The 19361-nt window shown below is 53.2% G+C and overlaps 1 protein-coding gene across 3 annotated transcripts in view; it reads right to left on the bottom strand.

The window, feature by feature from the left end:
* Positions 1-2664: 2664 nt before the first annotated feature.
* The window catches only part of Cxxc5 (CXXC finger protein 5), a 36466-nt gene continuing 19769 nt past the window's right edge, over positions 2665-19361 (bottom strand). For all 3 annotated transcript variants that reach the window (XM_042692051.1, XM_042692052.1, XM_042692050.1), the window contains 2 exons: positions 4952-6020; positions 2665-3695 (listed from right to left, as the gene is read on the bottom strand). In XM_042692051.1, the coding sequence (XP_042547985.1) occupies positions 3651-3695; positions 4952-5857 (951 nt within the window). In that variant the 5' untranslated portion in view covers positions 5858-6020 and the 3' untranslated portion in view covers positions 2665-3650. The remainder of the gene's footprint in view (positions 3696-4951; positions 6021-19361) is intronic.

Below are 19361 nucleotides of genomic sequence, written 5' to 3'. Positions count from 1 at the left end.
CTGCCATAGAGAACAAAGGGGCTGGGGTTGCCAGGATATTCTGCAAGCTGAAGCTGGTGGTGATGGGGCTGGGAGAGCTTGAGGCTGTGGGAACGGTGCCTGCTGCCCTTACGTCAGTGCCCCATGCAGACTGGGCCTCAGGACCAGAGGAACCAGGAGGGACAGGAAGCAGAGCACATGGGCCTCAACGCTGTAGCAGACACAGAGGATCCCCAGGGGAACATGGCCACACACCCATCAGTGCCATCCAGACAGCATCACAGTCACACTATGGATACACACACAATCCTTGATGTCAGTCATGGGGCCACACCCATGATGGTCAGACACAATGTCCTACCTCACAGACTCACCCCATTTTTGTCACACAATGCCATACAACAGTGTTGTCTGTCCAATGTCGAACACCCACATGGAATCATCCAATGTCATACAGAGTGGTACAATGACACGGGACCATGGAGGCAATGTCACAGAACATCCTAAGATGTAACCAGTGATGTTATATACTAATTAGTGGCCACAGGTCTCATGTCAGTCTTCCAATGACACAGCTACACACCCGTTTTCATAATATCACACTCGATGTCACAAGTCCATTCCTGCAAGGCTTCACAGGGTTTCTAAGGCCTTGAAGCAAACCTGTCATCTCTCAGCACACACACATCACATCCATGCATGGGAGCTAGATTTGTATCCAGCACAGTGTGCCCAGCTTCCAGTCCTCAGCCCCTTGCCACCTTCAAAGCTGGTCCTAAATGCCAGATCACCCTAAATGTCAGATCATCCTGGGGTGAAGGCTGTCCGAGTCACCAGATCAGGCTCCCCTGCAGCAAGAGTAGCCTACAACCAGCAGGATAGATGTGGAGCCACAGGAGCCACACAGAAGCTGTGTGGATATGCCACACAAGAATACAGGAGTCAGAGACCAACCAAGACCATCGAGCTGGGTCACATAGAGGGAGACCTGCAGGGAAGGGTCAGGTAGAGGTAATCCACGGAACTGATTGGACTTTAGGGAAGCCATCAGGGCAGAAAGTGGTAGATACCTTGAACAGATTTAGTAACAGCAGCTGTCATTGTCTGATTCTAGTAGGAATCAGGACGCTCTCTCATGTGATCTTAACTCCTCCGGCCACTTGTGGGGAGCTCTTTACTGCCCCCTTTCCTAGAGGAGATAACGGTCGCTTCTCAAGTTTGACCTCTTACAAATACATAAGGGGGGGGCTTCCACTTCTGGGAAGTACAGGCTAGAAGGGAGGGGCTTTTAACTCTGGACACGGCTAAGCCGGGAGGGGCACTAAGAAAAGGCTTGAGTCAAGCACCCCTACTTGAGAATGGCAATAGTACCATGTGCCCTACACCTGTAGGTGTGCCAATGAGGGCTGGCCTTAACCATCTGTAGCCTGTGTGTTGCCAGCAAGGGCGGGGAGAGGCAGGAGCCAAAAGCCCACTGCCCCCTACTGGCCAGGATTTCCCCCACCCCCAGCTCCTAGGACCCTCCCATCACCTTGAAGTTGGGGGAGGGGTGCTGCAGTGTGCCTTGTGCTGGGGTAAGGGTGCCCCCAGCTGCAACACCTCCTCCTACTCCCTGCTGGACACCCCTCTTTGGCAGAGCTGCCTGGAGAGATCACAGGCAGCCACATGAAAGGGAATTTTCCCAGGCAGAGATTCAGTTGAAAGCTGCCTCTCCCGCCCCCACCTGCCCCTGCTGTGCCAGGCCAGGCTGCTGAGGTCCTGGTGCTCCAAGGGAGACTGGGACAGGGGGAAAGGGTTGGGGGGTCAGGACTACCCCCCCCTTTCTCCTTCCAGCAACAATGGCAGAGACAGCCCATCTCCCCCATCTCACCACCCACTCAGCTTCAGAAGTTTCTCTCTTCCTTTGTTCTGAAATCCCTCACCTACCTGAAGTTAGATTCCACCATTCATTGTCCTTCCTCAACTCTAGCCATCATCTCCAACAGGCTCAAAGTAGCTGGTGGGAAGAATGGATGGACAGGCTCATCCTTCAGGATGGTCTCTGTGATAGGCAGGAGGGACTCAAGCTAGATAAATGTTGCTGATGTAATGTCACCCTCTTGCTGTTCAGTCTAGAACATCTGGTTGGCTGTGTGGTGACTTTCCCAGGCATCTGGCTTCTGAGATCCCAGACCTGTGCCCAACAAACCCTCCTAGGGTGGAGACACTCCATCCCCAGGAACATCCCCTTCAACTGTCTGGTGACCTTGAGGCTGAAAAGAAATACAGAGAAGGATACCAGGTATACACTTGACACAGCCAGGTCTCTGGTTAAAACTGCTCCCCAGGAGTCACATCAGTAGCTTGAAGATTGGGGGTTATACTCATCCCAACGCTGCAGACTCCTCTGCACGGGTCAGGCCTGATGTTTGAAGCTGAGGTAGGAGGGTGGACCTATGTACATGATTTCTCACAGAGGCCCAGCTCTGAAATAAGGAGTCTGTGCAGGTAGGGAGGTACTCTAGGACCAGCCCCTTTCAGATGAAGACTACTTCCACCTTTGGCTGCCAGGCTAGGTGCTCATCTGGCCCCTGAGGGATCCCAGTGTCTCAGGGACTTTCTTCTCCAAGATGGTACCGCATAGCCCTCTGCCCAGCAAGCCCCCAAGCCAGCATCCCCACCACCACCAAAGAGAGCAATAAGCCAGTCATCACTTGTGACACAAACATGCATTCGTTTTATTCACAAAACAGCCTGGTTTCCTAAAACAATACAAACAGCATGTTCATCAGCAGGAAGCTGGCCGCGGGCAGGGACCCCTGGGCACCCACCCCCACTGGCAGGGGTCCACGCAAAAAAGCCCTTTCTTCTGCTGCAATTAGCAAGGCGGAAATGAAAGGACTTATTTTCTTTTCTCTAAGGGAAGTAGCCAGGATCAGAAATATCTAGACATGGGCTCCCAGGTCTCAGTGGATCAATGAACAGCACTTTCATTTTTCCAAAATTACCACTGTTGGGGTAGGGGGTCCCAGTCAGGATGGTGGGTGCAGCACAGCTGGTCTGGGCTTGGGGGTGTTGGGGAGGACCCTACCCTGGCAAGCTTGGCCTGACAGCTCTGCACACGTGGATGGATAGAGGGGCTTCTATACGGCGCCATCAACATTCTCTTATAGACTTGAGTGGATTCTCCAGGCAACTATGCACTATTTCATGGTCGGAAAGAATCAAAGGAAGTTTAAATGAGGGTGGAGTTAAACTGTGCTAAATTACAGTAGTGCTTATTAGTAACTAGATTTCAAAAGGTTACAGAAAATTTACATTCTCTACACAAAAACGGCATCTCCCGCACAGACAACATGACATCGACACAGGAAGGAGACTGATTGTCCATTCTTTGCCCAGGAAGTCTCGGTACTTTATAGATTCGTCTTTACCTCTTTTTGTTTGTTGTTGTTGTTCTTTTTCTTCTTCTGAAATAGCAGTTATATTTTTTCTTTCTTTTTATACTAGGGACGTGGAGATGTTAAAACGACAACAAAAAATATATATATAAAAACAGGAATGAAATCTGTGAGAGAATATTTTTGGTTCTAAAGACGGGTGCATCCGTTTGTCTTCGCCCGAATCCCTTGCCGGAGACCACACGAGCAGTGACATTGCACGGAGAGGGCAGCTTTGGGTTCCCGCCGCCGTCACTGAAACCACCGGAAGGCAGCTCCCGTCGGAAGCATCACCTTCTGGCGGGGCGGGAGGAGACAAAAACAAGGAGAGAGTCAGGGTCCTGGTGGGCCTGGTGCAAGAGGCTCCCCTGTGGACGGCTCCTGGCAGAGGGATGGGCATGGAGTTACAGGCAGCCACCCCTGGAGTTCCTGCTCTCCTGGCCAGGCCAGGGAAGGAGCGGTGACCCATTGGAGGGCCCAGAGCACCCTGAGGCCTCCTGAGCTACTATGCCCAGGAATCCTTTCCCTGGCCCAAAGGCACCAAACAACAGGTGGCAATGGTGCATCTGGGGGTCAGGTCAGCTTCTGTCAAACGAGCGTGCACACTGGCCATGTGCACGGTGCGTGCCTCACGCTATGCTGGGCTGTGCAGTGTGAAGAGGGCTATCTGGGGTTCAGCAAGCAGCTGTGTCTATAATGAGAGGATGCATACTGGGCAGGTGCGTGCGTGCATCTACAAAGGATGAAGGTGGGTGCCTTGGTGTGCGCATAGGACGTGTGAGCGTTGGGAAGTGGCCCGGAGGCCACAGCTGGGGTACCATCATTGTTTTCCAACCACTTGGGTATTTATGTCAGGCCCACTTGGAGAGGGGCAGGACCTAGGGCAGAGAGTAGTAAACTGAAAAGATGCTTTGTACCCAGGCCTGGCACTGGAGCTAGGTGGCTATGTCTGGGTGAACAGGGTCGGGCCCCGGCACAATGGTGGAGAGAAAGCAGCATAGAAAGCTCTCTGCCTTCTCTAAGCAAACCCCATGGTGGATAAGCCCTTGCCTGTACCCCAGGCCCATGGCTAATCATAACCCACGGCCCCAGATCTGTCACCTAGATGCACAAACCCAGGTTTGTCAGACTTCACAGGCGGGCAGTGATATGAGAGCTCTTCTTTCCTTAGGTGGCGGTGGGAAAAGAACAGCTAGACTCTGAGGGACAAGTGCAGGACCTACCCTCAAGGCCACAGGGCCGGTGAGACTGAACTCCTGAAATTGGGGATGGGACAGTGCTAGAATCTTAGGTCATGGACTGGATGCTCTAGGACAATTCAGGAATTCTATGGGAACCTTAATGTCAGACCCAAGTCTTACTGGGAATGCTAGGACCCTGCCTGTCGGGAATCTCAGGAGGTGGTTCTGAGTTTTAGGGCAATTAACTGGTTATCTCACAGCCAAACTGCCAGACCCCAGGACTTGCCCAGGTAGGAATGGTGGGCTTAGGGGTGGGTTTGGACTGCCAGACTGATGCAAGAGCCCACAGACCTCCCTCTAAGGCGCTGTTACCTCCAGAGCAGCGGAAGGCTTCTTTTTGAGTTCCTCACATTTTCTGAATTTGCAAATCTGATGGCCAGTCTTTCGATTCCTACAACTGCTGCACTGCTCACAGTTGATGCGCCGCCGGCAGGGCGCACACATGCCGCAGCGTTTCCGCTTCTTCTTGCCCGAGCTGATGGCAGAGGCCAGCTCTCCCTGCATGGGGTACTCAGCCAGACCAGCCATGTGCAGCGCGCTCTCGGCCAGGAACACACCTGCCGGGGTCATGATGAAGAGGCCTGGGTTGATGGGGAAAGCGCCCAGATAGGGGAAATCAGACTGGCCGTTAAGGGCTTCTGCACCAGCCACCGCCTCCATGTCAGGCAGGCCAGCGCCTGCCTCACTCATCAGCGGCAGATGCTCCTGCACCACACGCTTCAGCATCTCTGTGGACTGAGCGAACTGCTGCAGCGTCAGCTGTCCCTCGGCTGCCAGCTCCGTGGCCCGCTCGGCCTTGCTCAGCAGGCTGGCCACAGCACCACTTTTGTGCTTTGAGGTAGGGTTGCTTTTGTCCATTGCCATGGCTGCTGCCAGGTCGTGACCATTGGCCAACAGGGAGGCCGCGGCTGCAGCGGCAGCAGCCTTGTCAGCAGACTCCCCGCCCATCATGCTGCCACTGCCACCACTGCCACCGAAGGAGGAGTAGTGGGAGAGCGGGCGGGAGCGACGCAGGCTCTTGTTGAGAGGTTCGCTGATGATGCCGCTCTTGTTCCGACGCTCGGGGGGTGGCGCATCATCTGCCACCGAGGCCGGCGCAGCCGTCACGGCTGCACTTTTGTCTGTCGCTCCTGCCTTTGGGCCGCTGCCATTGGTGCTGCTGCTGCTGCTACTGCTACTACTGCCGGTGTCCTGGGAGCCACCGCCGAGGCTCGACATGGTGGGGCCGAGGCCCAGACCCTGCTGCTGGAGGAGCCTGCCAACTGCTAGGGGTTCACAGATGAGCACCTGGCCCTGCTGCTGCCCACAACAGAGATGCTGGGTGGGCCTCGCTGCTCAGGGCAGGCACATGGTCAGGTGTCCCAGTGGAAGTGTCTGTACTCTGTTGGGACAAGAAGGTACAGGGTCAGGGCAGCAATCAACCCTCCTACTTCAATATCACCATCTGTATTGCCATGGTAACAATGACAAGCCTGACAAGACATGGCCACTGAAGTGTCATGGGGGAGGCTCAGACCAGGCCTTTCCTTTCCTTCCAGAGATCAATGAAGGCAGCCAGCTCTTCTAGGCTACACTGATTGGAGAGTTATAGTCATCTCTGCCTCCTAATTTTATTCCCCTAACCCATCTTCTAGGAAGCTGCTCCTGGACCCCCCCACCTGGGAGATTTCTAATACACACCAGTTATTTTAAGGCTCTGGCAAGTTCTGCAGGTGAAGGTGTATGGCTTCTTAGCTGGAGCCAAAGTCAGCTCACAGAGCACAGGACCCTTAGTTCAAGGAGGAGCTACCCCGGTGCTCCAGGATGAGCAGCACTGGGCTGGAGAATGGGATTCCCCCTGTGAGAATGGAAGGACATGCATGCGCATGTAGCCATCCACGCCTCCTCCTCAGCTCCAACCCAGTCACTGTCATCTCAGACTCTCCTTTTGTCTCCCCAGGGGCCTCTACTGGCCCCTGGTCTGAGTCCTGGATGGGGAGCGTCAGAGATCTCAGGAAGCCTGATGAGCAGGGCCTTCAAGGAGGTTCAACTGTGAACCCAGACTGCAGGGGTACACTGCAGGCAGGGGGGCGTCTGGCTGGGGCAGGCTGGGCTATGGAGTATGCGTGCTCCTCGAGGGAGGGAAGACAAGCAGGGCCTGTCCTTTGGCCTTCTTAGGTACCCCTTCCCAGGATAAGGCCTGCTGCACTCTGGCCTCAAGTTAGGGCACTGTAGCATCAGCCTCCTTGGTTGGAGGCAACTGGTCCAGGTGGAGCAGGTGGTCATTTCCTCATCAGCCCTGGCTCTCATGTCCTTTCCCTGCCTACCTGCCTGTCTGTCTGTTGTGGACCAGCAGCCCCCAGCAGGAAAGGGGACAGCAGGGTCTAGCCCCTGAGCAGCTGGTGGTTCAAGGGAGAAGCACACATCCGGAAAACTCTGTTGTGCATAGGCTTTGGGGTAGAAACACATTGAGTGTCCCCAAATAACCTATCACCTCCCAATCTAGCCGCCCTGGCCACTCAGCCTGCCACAAATCATCTAGACCAACCCTGTGCAATTACAGAAACAAAGCCCTTGAGGTCGCAGAGCCTCTGCTCCAGCATCACCAACGAGTGGCCACAGAGTAGCAAGTATGGTCATGGAGGAACTCCAGGGTGAGGCAACTGGCAGACATTGACCTCATAACCATACACTTCCCAGCCCACCTAGGGCTCCTCCTTGAAGGGAGATGGGTGGAAAGGAAGAGCTGGGTATGGCAGAGTCCACAAGAGCAGATAAGAGGACTGGGAGTCAGAAGTCAGTAGTAAAAGGAAGGAGACAATCATGAATCTCAAGGATCTCTCTGTCTCACCTTCAAGAACTAAAATTCCACTCCTCAATGAATGGTAAACCCTGGCTAGGAGTGTGTGTGTAAGGGGGTGGTGGGTGCAATGGTGCTAGTAAGACAGAAGTCATCTCTTCCAGCTCATCTGAGCTAAGTTACCCTGTCCTGAGCCACGGCCCCAAAGCTTTTCAGATCTAAGGAAGGAGATCTGAAGATAGGGGTCTATGGGCTAGAGAAGTGGGGAAGAAAGCAGTTTGCCCCTAGCCTGTGGAGTCCCCTCCACACCGCTGCGGCCTGCTAGCTGGTAGCAGAAATCGATAGCTGCATTAACACTGCTCTTGCTCTGTTCCCTCCCTCCCTCCCTCCTCCAGCTCCAGGATCTGGCTCTGTGTGCAGGGCGGGCAGGTCAATTAGAAGTCAGCTCCCTCCAACACAGCCAGCTTGGTTCAGGCTTGGCGCTCTCTTGGGCTGAGCCTCTGCTTTTGTCTCTATCCCCAGTCCCTCTCTGTGGGAACAAACTTCATGTTCTCTTCATCCGCTCAGATCCCCTACTTTTTGGTCCTCCCTTAGAGGAAACCCCCCCCCACCACCATCATGCCCCCAGGTCCTGGGACACGCTGAGCTCAGAAGGAGCTCAGGAGAGAGAACGTGATATGTCACTGAGCAGGTGCTGCAGGCAGAATGCTGTGGTTTGTCAGCCACAGGCACTGAAGGTGGGGGTAGATACACAAGGGGGACTAGAAAGGGAAAACTGTCCTCAAACCCAGAGGACAGACATCCACATCTAGTCCTCCCGGTTCGGTTCGAGTCTCAAGCTTGTTTCAAAGCTGCCTCATGTAATCCTGCAAATATCGTAGAAAGCTGAAGCCCTGGTTCCAGTGGAACTCTTACCACAGACTTCATCTGCCCTACTCACAAAAGGGGATAACAGAAGTGATACTCTCCTAGGCTCCAACCTTCGTAGTGCAGGACACCCGGCAACACCACCCAGGCCAGAGGGGGCCTGGCAGTGCCCAGGCAGCAGGGGAGGAGCTGGGGCTGCGTTGAAGCGGAGCGGGAATGAGCAGGAGGGAAAGCTGGCGGGCAGGCGGGCGGCGGCGGGCGCATCCATCATCAGCCCTGCCAGGAACGCATCCAGCCCCCAAAAAGAAATACTGCGCCTGAGGAGGGACAACAAAGGGCTCCGTTTCATCAGCAATGCGGAGCCAGCGCCCTGCCGCCCCGCCAGCGGCGGTCAGCCCACAAAGGACCCCTTTGTCCATGCAGGAGCCGGGCGGCCGGGAGCCGGGACCAGGGACTGATGAGTGGGGACAGAGCAGGGGGTGGTGGTGATGAGGAACCAAGTCATGGAGAACTGGGGGGCAGATGGGGAGAAGATGGTAGAACAGAGACAGGTGGGAATAGATAGGGAATTGTGTCACCACACTGCAGAGTGGGTCAGAGAAAATGGAACCTGGAGGAGGGCTTCGGAAGTGTCAAGGTTGAAGGACAGAGGATGTACAGGGACCAGAGACTGGGGAGATGAGGCTTAGGGAGACCCAGCAAGGCATCTTGTCCAGGCTGAGGGACTTGAGGTCTTGTGACATAAAAACAGAGCCCTAATAAGAAGGGACTAAGAAAGCAGCGAATATGCCCATAATGGGAGAAGAGGAAGAAAGCCTGAAGAGACCACCATGTCCGAGGAGAGATGAAGAGGAGGGCGGGGGCTTGAAATAATTCCTTGGAAAACAAGTGGAGTCACAGATGGGCCCCCTGCTGGCAGCGGGTTCCCTTTGCCTACCTTTACCTGTAGAAGAATCAAACCCTGTTCCTCTCTACAGTCAAGCACAGAACTTGCTCCCTTAAGTAGCACGGTTCACACAGGTTCCCTTAACTAACTGCCCTTATCACTTAGCCCTTACTGAATACCTTCTGTGGTCTGGTGTTCTTAAGCTTCATATGTTAAGGTATTACCCAAAAACACAGGAACTGTTAACCGGCTTCAGAGATGAGGAAATATGCTCACAGAAGTTCAAGCTCTCAGTCCAAGGTCAAACAGCTGGTGCCCAGATGTGGAACTTGAACTCAGAGCTCAAGCGTTGGTCACTCTACTCTGTAACTGCCTGGGCAATTAATAGTGGCCCAAGGCAAGGTGACCTCATTATCATGCTGTCCCCTACCCCTCTAGGATTGTTACCATGCCTATCACCTCTCCCGTGGTCAAGGGGGTGAGCTGTTACAAACCCCACTTGGGGCCTTAGATAGGTACAAGCAGGAACACGGATTTCTGGGCCAGTGACATCATAATGCCAGCTGGCAATGAAGTCACTGGAGGTGGTGGTAGTGCCTTTACTCCACCCCCAACAGACATGCATACAGGTATGAATACGTGTCCCACAGCTGAAGATTACAGATGCTGGACTGTCCTCTCCTCATCTTCTCCAATAACAGCCCCATGTCCTGTGGCAGTGGAGAAACAGCAAAAGACATGACCCTGGTCCTATCCCCCAGAATGCACAGAAGCTAGGCTGATGACCACACAGCTGGTATAGGGAGGGACCAAGCAGGTTATAGGGCCTTCCTGGAAGGGGCTGCCAGGCTAAGAGCTAAGGACAGAAAAAGATTACCAGGGGGCAGTAGGTATAAGGTATGGCTATGAACTTGTCAGAGTCCAAATTGAGCAGATGACAGGATTTTTTGCTTCCCTCATACTGGGGATTGAACCTAGCTTCATATGTGCTAGACAAGTGTTTTACCATTTGAGTCATGCCTTCAGCCCTAAGATTTTTCTTTTGCCAGCAGTGGGTCTTTTACTCAGGGCTCCATAATCTCATGATCTCACTTGGCTACCCCCATCCCCCATCTTAAGGCTGATGCTAATTAATTAGAGATGAGTCTCACTCACCTTTCTGTCCAACCTAGCTTGGAACAAGTGATCCTTAGATCTCAGCATTCTGAGTAGCTAGGATTACAAGCATAAGCTACAGGCTCCCAACTTCCTAGGCTATAAGCTTTTTGTTGTTGTTTGGTCTTTTTTTTTTTTGGTTGGTCATGGGTCTTGAACTCTGGGCCTGGGCACTGTCCCTCAGCTCAAGGCTCCGTCTACCACTTGAGCCACAGCGCCACTTCCAGTTTCCTGGTGATAAGAGTCTCACGAACTTTTCTGCCCAGGCTGGCTTTGAACTGTGATCCTCAGATCTCAGCCTCCTGAGTAGCTAGGATTAGAGGCATGAGCACCAGTGAATGGCTAAGTAATACCTTCCATACTATAAAATTCACTCATTTAAAAAATATAATTCATGGGCTGGGAAGGTGGCTCAGTGGTAGAGTGCTTGCCTTGCATACATGAGGCCCTGAGTTCGATTCCTCAGTACTACATAAGAAGAAGAAGCCATAAGTGGAGTTGTGGCTCAAGTGGTAGAGCACTAGCCTTGAGCTGAAGAGCTGAGGGACAGCGCCCAGGCCCAGAGTTCAGGCTCCATGACCAACCAAAAAAAATTCAGCTGGGTGCCAGTGGCTCATGCCTGTAATCTTTGCTCCTCTACTCAGGAGGCTGAAATCTGAGGATCATGGTTTGAAGTCCCCCCTGGGCAGGACAGCCCATGACTTGTATCTCCAATAAACTACTCAAAAAAGCTAGAAGTGGCAATAATTATATATATATACATATATATATATACACTTGAATGCTCTTGAGTTTACGGATTGCCAAATATACCACTACCCCTCTTGGATGGGGCTTCATTTTGGGACCAGCCCAATAGAGACAGCTATTGTCTGGATGTGGAGGCAGTCTTGTGTGCTCTGGTTCGGAGCACCTCTCCCCTTACTTCTGTACCTTCCTGATAGCACCTCCCTGCCCTCCAGCCATCTTGGTGGTCTCCAAGGAGGCGAGACAGACAGATGGATGGCACACAGGCTAGTGGTGGCAGAGACTGGGGACCACAGCCTGTAGTGGTTGAGCCAATCTGAGCAATGAAGGGAAGGAGGGATTCTCTCATTCCCATGATTTAGCCTTGGGAGTTTCCAGTGGGAAAAAGCCCCACTCAGGCCCAGAAGATGCACACAGAGACATTAGTCTTAGAGGCAAAGAAATGCAACCCCAGCCAGAACACAGGAAAAACATTCAGTAGAAAGACATATAGAGACCCACTGACCACTCAAACACCTAGCAGGCTGACTGGAGGCCTTCAACACCACTAGGGGCTGGTGTCTTAAGGACTAACACCTCCAAGAGCAAATGTCAAGGACAGAAGCACTACAACCAGACTTCTCTGTTTCCACACCTATGGCCCTGACCCTCTGCACCCTCCTCGCAAGACATGTGTCACTTTGTCTAAACATGTGGCTGAGACACAAACGCTTGAGAAAAACACTGGGGTACATGAACCTCTGATCTACCTCACAAAGCTCCCAAAAGAAATGGCAGATCTGCCCATTTCTGGTCTGATCCTAGGTCACACCTCAGGACACCCTGAACAGAGTCCTTTGCCTGAGATGTAAAAGGGTCGGGACAACTCTTAAATGGTGGATACTGGTGGTTCACATCTTTAATGCTAGCTACTCAGGAGGCTGAGACCTGGAGGATAATGGTTAGAAGCCAGCCCAAGTAGAGAAGCCCTTAAGACTCTCTCCAGTTAACTAGAAAAACACAAGACTGGAGCTAGCTTAAAGGGCAGAATACTAGCTGTGAGCAAGGAAGATGAGGGAGAAAAAGAAGAGAGGGAGACAGCTCTTGGTTTTTTTGCTTTTTGTGGATCCTAGGGCTTGAACTCTAGGCCTGGCCACTTGTCTCTGAGTCCCTTTTTGCTCAAGGCTAGTACTCTACCACTTGAGCCACAGCTCCACTAGAAGCTTTTGCTGTGATTAATGGGCTTTCCTGCCCAGGCTGGCTTCAAACCTTGATCCTCAGATTTCAGCTTCCAGAGTAGGATTACAGGCATGAGCCACCAATGCCTGTAGCTAAGTGAGCTTGTTTTGTGACTTAAGCATATAGCCATTGAGCCCATTTTCCATGTTTTGTATGGGAGCAGGCCAGTCAATATGGAGGCTTTATCCCACATGTGTCTCGACAGCCATTCTCAGAAGAAAGTACTTGTACCTCTCCATTCAGAGCAGGTAGTTTGATGCAAACAAAATGATGTTCTGTCCCAGTGTGACCCCTTGGATCTTAGACTAAAAAAAGTGGTGAGCTGGGCACTGGTGGCTCACACCTGTAATCCTAGCTACTTAAAAGGCTGAGATCTGAGGATTGTGGTTCAAAGTCAGCCTGGGCAAGGAAAGTCTGAGACTCTTATCTCCAATTAACCACTTGAAAACCAGAAGTGGCACTGTGGCTTAAGTGGTAGAGCGCTAGCCTTGTGCTGAAGAGCTGAGGGACAGCTCCCAGGCCCAGAGTTCAAGCCCCAAACAGACAAAAAAAATGGTATCTGAACTATGCTCATCTAAGATCAAAGCCTACATACCTGTTTAGTGTAGGCCTCACTACAGGCTAAGCTGCCTGGCCCAGACACACCTGTGTGAAAGAATTAAAAGGGAGGGGGCTTTGTCCTTCTTGGGACTACTGGTTTTCTGGTGGTTTATTGGAGAAAAGTATCACAGCCAGGCACTGGTGGCTCACGCCTGTAACCTTAGCTACTCAGGAGGCTGAGAGCTGAGGATCGTGGTTCTAAGCCAGCCTGGACAGGAAAGGTTGTGAAACTCTTATCTCCAGTTAAATACCAGAAAACCGGAAGTGGCACTGTGGCTCAAGTGGTAGAGTGCTAGCCTTGAGTTGAAGAGCTGACAGTGCTCAGGCTGAGTTCAAGACCCATGACCGACAAAAAAAAAAAAAAAGGCTCGGATTTTCCTGCCTGGGCTGGCTTTGAACAGTGATCCTCAGATCTCAGCCTCTTGAGCTAGGATTACAGGCAAGCCAGTAATACCCAGCATGGGTACAGCGCTTTTGTGGCATGTGGTGGCACATGTCAACAGGAATGGCTAGGAATTAGAACCCTGTCTCTCTCTCACTTTGGCAGGACCTTTCCCCACACTGAGCATATTTCCCATCTGTAAGTCAGAGAATAGTTCTTACTTCTCATTCAAATTATAGGAGTAATGTTCCCAGAGAGTGCCATGAGGAAGGAGATAAGATACAGAAAAAATAGCCAGGTGCCAATGGCGCATACTTATACTAGATACACAAGGAGGCTGGAGTAAGTGGAGATAGAGGTTCAAAGCCAACCTAAGGGGGAAAAAAGGCCAAAATTCCAGGCTGGAGGTATGGCTAGAGTCTCCCAATAGTGACTTCCCACCCACCCAATAAGCGCTAGAGGCCTGCTCAGCCATTTGCAGGTAGGGAAGAAATCTTGAGAGGCTTAGAGAAGGCAGTTCACTGAGGCAAGGAGCACCCTGCCCCCCAGCTCTCTTTCCTGAGGACACAATGGCAGGTTCTGATAATGAATGGGCACTCACTGTCTGCCAGAGACTGTGCTAAGCATCTCACTTGCATTTTATTCCTGGGTCATCTCTACATTTAACTATTGCTATCTCCACTTTAATCTCTCTCTCTGTCTGTTCTGTCTGTCTCTCTCTGTCTATTTTTGTGATACTGGGGACTGAACCCAAAGCCTCAAGCACGCTAGGCAAATGCTATATAGCATGAGCCGTAATCCTCAGCCCACCACTCCCATTTTACAGATAAGGCAACTGAGGCTCAGGTAAGTAAAATCATGTAAGGTCATAAGTCTAGTAGGTGGCAGAGCTAGGATTTGAACCCAGATTACTGTGACTCTAGGGCTTGCACAGGACCAAGAACTCCCAGGCACATGGAGGGAGGGACTCCGGTTGAAGAAGGGGCTTCCCAAGTTGTCTAGAGTTTTCCAAGGGTCTTGGGTGTGACAGCTCTCAGGCTCTAGGTGAGCACATTAAGGAATCATTGTAGTGGAGTCTGCAGCTGTACCGCAGAGCCCAGGAAAAGACAGGGGAAGGGGCTGTGGGTGGGTCAGACAGGCCAGGCCACAGCTCCGGGCATTCCGGCAGCCTCCGCAGGAAGCAGAATGGGACGGAAACCGGCTCCTGCCACCTCCCCCAGAATCCTGTGGGCAGTCCAGCCAGGCTGCACAGAGGCCCTCTTTGTGCCTGCCCCAACCCGCTACCCGGCGGGCCCAAGGTTTTGAGTTTCCTGGGGGGTGGGGACCTAGTCACCACTAAGTCTCTGGCTACCTCCTCCTCTGCAGCCACTGCGGCAGTCCACAGCTGGAGGAGGAAGTGCGTAAATGGTCAGGACTGCCCCCAGAGACCCTGGGAGGGCTAGTCTGCCCACATCCCATTCCCCCAACATTTACATTCCTAATCAGGCTGGTCAAGTAGCCATCACCCTGAGCCTGCCTCTCTGCCAGCAGCCATGAAGACCACTGTGACCCTCATCCCAATCTATCTTGGTACTCTTGGGCCAGACAGGTGCGGCAGGACATCTGCTCAACTGCCCTATCTGATGCATAAGGCGCACCCAGCAGAGGCCTCTTCCTGTCAGTTCAGGAGACAAAAGCCCCTTGGGTATATAACTGCTTAAGAAACACAGGGCACCTGGGAGTTGCGTGTGGGGGAGGAGTGTCTCGAGGAGTGGTACTGTGTGTCAGTGTACTGACCTGTGTCTACCAGGATGCGCATGCTGTGTGCCTGTGCCTGGTGGGCTGTGGGTGTGGCCAGGTGCATTCACAGTCTCGGGCGTCACCCTGTGGGCTGGGACTTGGCTGTACACATGGGGCTTATAAAGTCAGCGCAGGAGGCGATGGCTGCCTGTGAGACCTGTGTTTCCATACATGTGAGTGCACACACACACACACACACACACACAGAGTGGAGTCCATGGTGGGTGACGTCTGCTTGTTCTGGCCTCGGCATGTCAACCTGCCTTAAGGGGAACACAGCGGCATGGGAGCACTGTGAGCAGAGTTGGGGCTCTGGGGATGAAGAAGGCTGGGGCCTGACTCGGATGGGATGGTGTGGGGAGGAACTGGTGGCAGCTGTTAGGGCCCCTGTGGAAACAGAAAGCTACCCACAGGTGCGCCTGGGCTGTGGTGGGGGCTGGGCTCAATCCCCAGTTCTAGCCCAGAGCTTGTCCCAGCCATGAGGGAGGCACCTGGCGTCTTGTCTGCAAGGAGGCACCTTGTCTTCAAGGTCCAACAGCTCTGACCAGCATCAACCTGCCTGCCTGCCTGGCCTAAGCATGGAAAAAAAAAAAAAAACCTGGAAAACAAAAGCCCCCAGACCGCAGGTCCTCCCCGCAGAGGTGTGGGGGAGGCAGGCAAGAGGAGGGAAGATGAGTGGGAGGGGGGGAGGTGTCCACAGCCCTGGAACACAAAAATAATGAGGCAAGAGGGGCCATGGGGCTGAGCCGGCTGGTTCCGGAGTCGCTATCTGACCTTGACAGATGCCACAGCTGGGCGCCTGGAGAGGAGCCGCCACCACCCGCCGCCTCAATGCTGCAGCCCCCCCACCCCCAGGTCCCCCAGGCCAGGGTCGATGGAGGCTCCAGCAGGCCATCCACAGACAGCCCCCTACCAGGCGAGCGCTGGGAGACCTCAGTGTACCTCTCAGAAGGGGGTGGGAGCAAGGAGAGGGGGTCTGGAGGGGGGGGGCGTCAGCTGTGGGACTTCCTGATGGTGCCCAGCACTCAGGTGTGGCTGTGTGTGAGAAGCACAGAGCTTGCCATTGTGCTTGTTTGCAAAGCTTAGCTGTGCGACCAGAGTATGTGTGGAGCAGGGGAGCAAAGTGTGAGTATGGGTGTGACGGGGAGGGGGGGGACGACAAAGATGGTACTTGTGTGTGCGCTTGGAGGGTCACACACGACTGGAGAGATGGACTAATGTTCCTGACGTGGGTGTGGACGTGCATCACTGGAGAGTGGGTGCTGATCACGCCTCACGCCCTTTTCCAAAGCCACAGCTGCCTTCGTAGGTAAGCCATGCTGACACTAGTAGTGAGGTGAGGGGGGACAAAGAGAGCCACGCCCCCCCTTCCCCTGCACATGGCCTTCCTGAGGCCACCTACCCTCCACTCTCACTGTAAGGTCCTGCTCTAGTACTCAGTGACAGGCACAGGGCTGGGCACTGCCACAGCAAGGGGTTGTGGGGTGAGCTGCAGCAGGGGATGCTGGGCTAGAGGTGGATTAGCAATTCCGAGCACTGGCTGCATAATTAAAAAATCATTACAGCAGGCAGGCGGGCAGAGCTGAGTGTGAGCTCACGCTTGGAGCGGGTGGGGACACAGCCGTGGTGCTCCCCTTCAAACCATTTCCCCAAGGAAAAATCCCACCTGCTAATATAATTATGGAAAAACACAAGCACAGAAATTCTGTTTTAGCAAGCAATGTGCCTGAGAGCCCAGGGCCCTGCCTGGTCTCTAGCACAGCTAGCAGGGCTAGAGACTGGCATCCAGAGCTCATGGCAGCAAGGTAGACCATGGAAAATCCAGAGTTACCTCCAGTCCTTCGGCAGCAACTTAAAGAGGGGAAGGGGGAGACATAGAAAACTCAGCTCCAGCCATGTGAGCAGCTCATACCTGTAATCCTAGCTACTCGAGGCTGAAATCTGAGGACTGCAGTTCAAAGCCAGCCCAGGGCAGGAAAAATCCCTGAGACTCTTCCTCCAATTAACTACCAAAAAGCCAGAAACGGAGCTGTGGCTTAAAGTGATAGAGCGCTAACCTTGGATGCAAAACCCAGGAACAGTGACCCAGTCCTAAGTTCAAGCCCCAGGATCCACACCAAAAATAGAAAAGCCAGGCACCGATGGCTTACACCTGTAATCCTAGCCACTCAGGAAGTTGAGATCTGAGGATCAAGGTTCAAAGCTAGCCTACACAGTAAAGTCCATGAGACGTATCTCCAACAAACTACTCAGAAAAAAACAGAAATTGGGCTGAGAAGGTAGCTCAGTGGTAGAGCGCTTGCCTTGCATGCATGAGGCCCTGGGTTCGATTCCCCAGCACCATATAAGCAAAAAGAAAAAAGCCGGAAGTGGCACTGTGGTTCAAGTGGTAGGCTAGCCTTGAGCTGAAGAGCTGAGGGACAGCGCCCAGGCCCAGAGTTCAGGCCCCACGACCGGACCCAAAAAAAAAAAAAAAGAAAAAGAAAGAAACCGAAGTGGCACTGTAGCTCAAGTGGTAGCACAAACTTGAGGACCAGCAAAAAGAAATAAGAAAAAGGAAACTCAGCTCCCCAAATCCAGGAGAAAACTACTGAGCCTTGATAGTTTACAAATGGGGAAACTGAGGCTAAGAAACCTGCAAAAAGTCAGTAGGTGGCAAAGCTGACAAGCGTGACAATGCAACATGCTAGGAGCTCAACACAACCCTCCCCTCTCTCCCCAGCTCCTTCCCCTCTGTGGGAGATTCTCCCTTAGGGTGTACCACAGCACCCTCCTGGACGTCCCTGGGTCCCTGTGGGGGCTGTGTTTGGATCCTGGGCTCCTAGTGTGGCCTGAGAAAGGCGGCCAGCTCTGGGGCACAGGCTGCAGAAGGGTGGGCACAGCCGCCCCGCCATCACCTCGGGCCTGAAGCGGCAGGGACTGCGCAGTCGGGAGCCAGGCCTAATTAGTCAGCCTGGGACCAGCCAGGCGCCGGGCCTGGGCTCGCCAGGACCAGGGCACACAGGCACGTCCGCGACCGACTGGCCGCGAGGCGGCGGGGAGCCTGGAGGCCACGGCGCCCAGAGATGCGGTGGGCAGGCGGCCTAGGAAGGAGGCCTGGGCCAAGGAGAGTCCCCAGCAGCAGGCCTGCCTCCCCTCACTCCTCGGTGCCACCAGGCGCAGCAATTAGAGGCTTTCAAAGTTTGTCCTTAATTGGTTTCATTTTTGCTTCATAAATGATTCATGGCCCCAGAGATCTGCAAGGCAGAGGGAGTGGCAGAGGGGAAATTTGGGGAGGCTTTTCGCCTGGGGCCAGTGCACCCCCCTACCTGAGGCTCAGGAGGAGGCCATGGTCCCAGCCCAATGGATGAGAGGGCCTGGTAAAGCCTTGGGCAGGTGGGCCCAGCAGCAAAAAATAAAAACCCAGACCTTCTCCTTGGAGCGCTGGCTAATTAGAAACTGCAACTTCTTTTCTGCAGACCAGAGCTCTGCCGTCCAGACCCAGCCACAGCAGCTGCTGGGGCCTTGGGAGCATGAATAATAATGTAGCGATCACAATAACAGCGTCAGTAGTAATAATAACAACAACGATGAACACTGAAGGAGCTTTTCCTAGGTCTGGGCACGAACCGAGAACGTAGGCATTAGCTCATTACTACCTCTGCCCCAAGCACTGGGATTACTGTTTTACAAAGAAACTGAGGCTCTGAACCTGTCTAATGCCGTAACTCCTCACATTCAGAGAAACAAGACAGAAGGACAGACACCAGGAATACTACTTGCCAGGTGTAGGGGTAGGGTGAGGAGGGGTGGGGGAGTGGTCTAGAAGTACAGTAAGGCCTTAGAGGGCACTAAGTGGCCCAGTTGTGCCAGACCAGCTCTGCCCTTCTAACAGGCTGTGTGACTTCGGTGGAGCAATGTCCTCATTGGGCTTTAATTGACCTATCTGTAAAACAGGAACCCAGGAACCCAGTAACACCCACCTTTGGAGTATTAAATCCTGTCCCTCTGGAGCTAGGACACAGGAGTTACTACGGGTGCCCGCCATCAGGGAGCTCTCAATCTCTAGAACACACACAATAAGGTTCAACAGTTTCAGCAGAGACCCTTGACCACTGCACATTGGGAAAACATTGAGAGAGCAGTACCTAGTATGGAGGGCCTCGTGGAGGAGTGACAAAGGAATTGACTTCCCTCAGACCCTATATGCCCTACACATATAGTATGTTCAGGCAATGCCCAACACACACATTATGTTCAGGCAATGGGTGAACACCTTCTCCCCACCAGACAGTGAAATAGGCTGGTGCCTGGCCCAACTCTTCAAGGG

The sequence above is a fragment of the Dipodomys spectabilis genome, unplaced genomic scaffold, assembly GCF_019054845.1.
Source record: "Dipodomys spectabilis isolate Male_0828 unplaced genomic scaffold, ASM1905484v1 ptg000147l, whole genome shotgun sequence".
NCBI classification, from domain to species: Eukaryota; Metazoa; Chordata; class Mammalia; order Rodentia; family Heteromyidae; genus Dipodomys; species Dipodomys spectabilis.
This window is presented reverse-complemented; position numbering and strand designations above follow the sequence as displayed.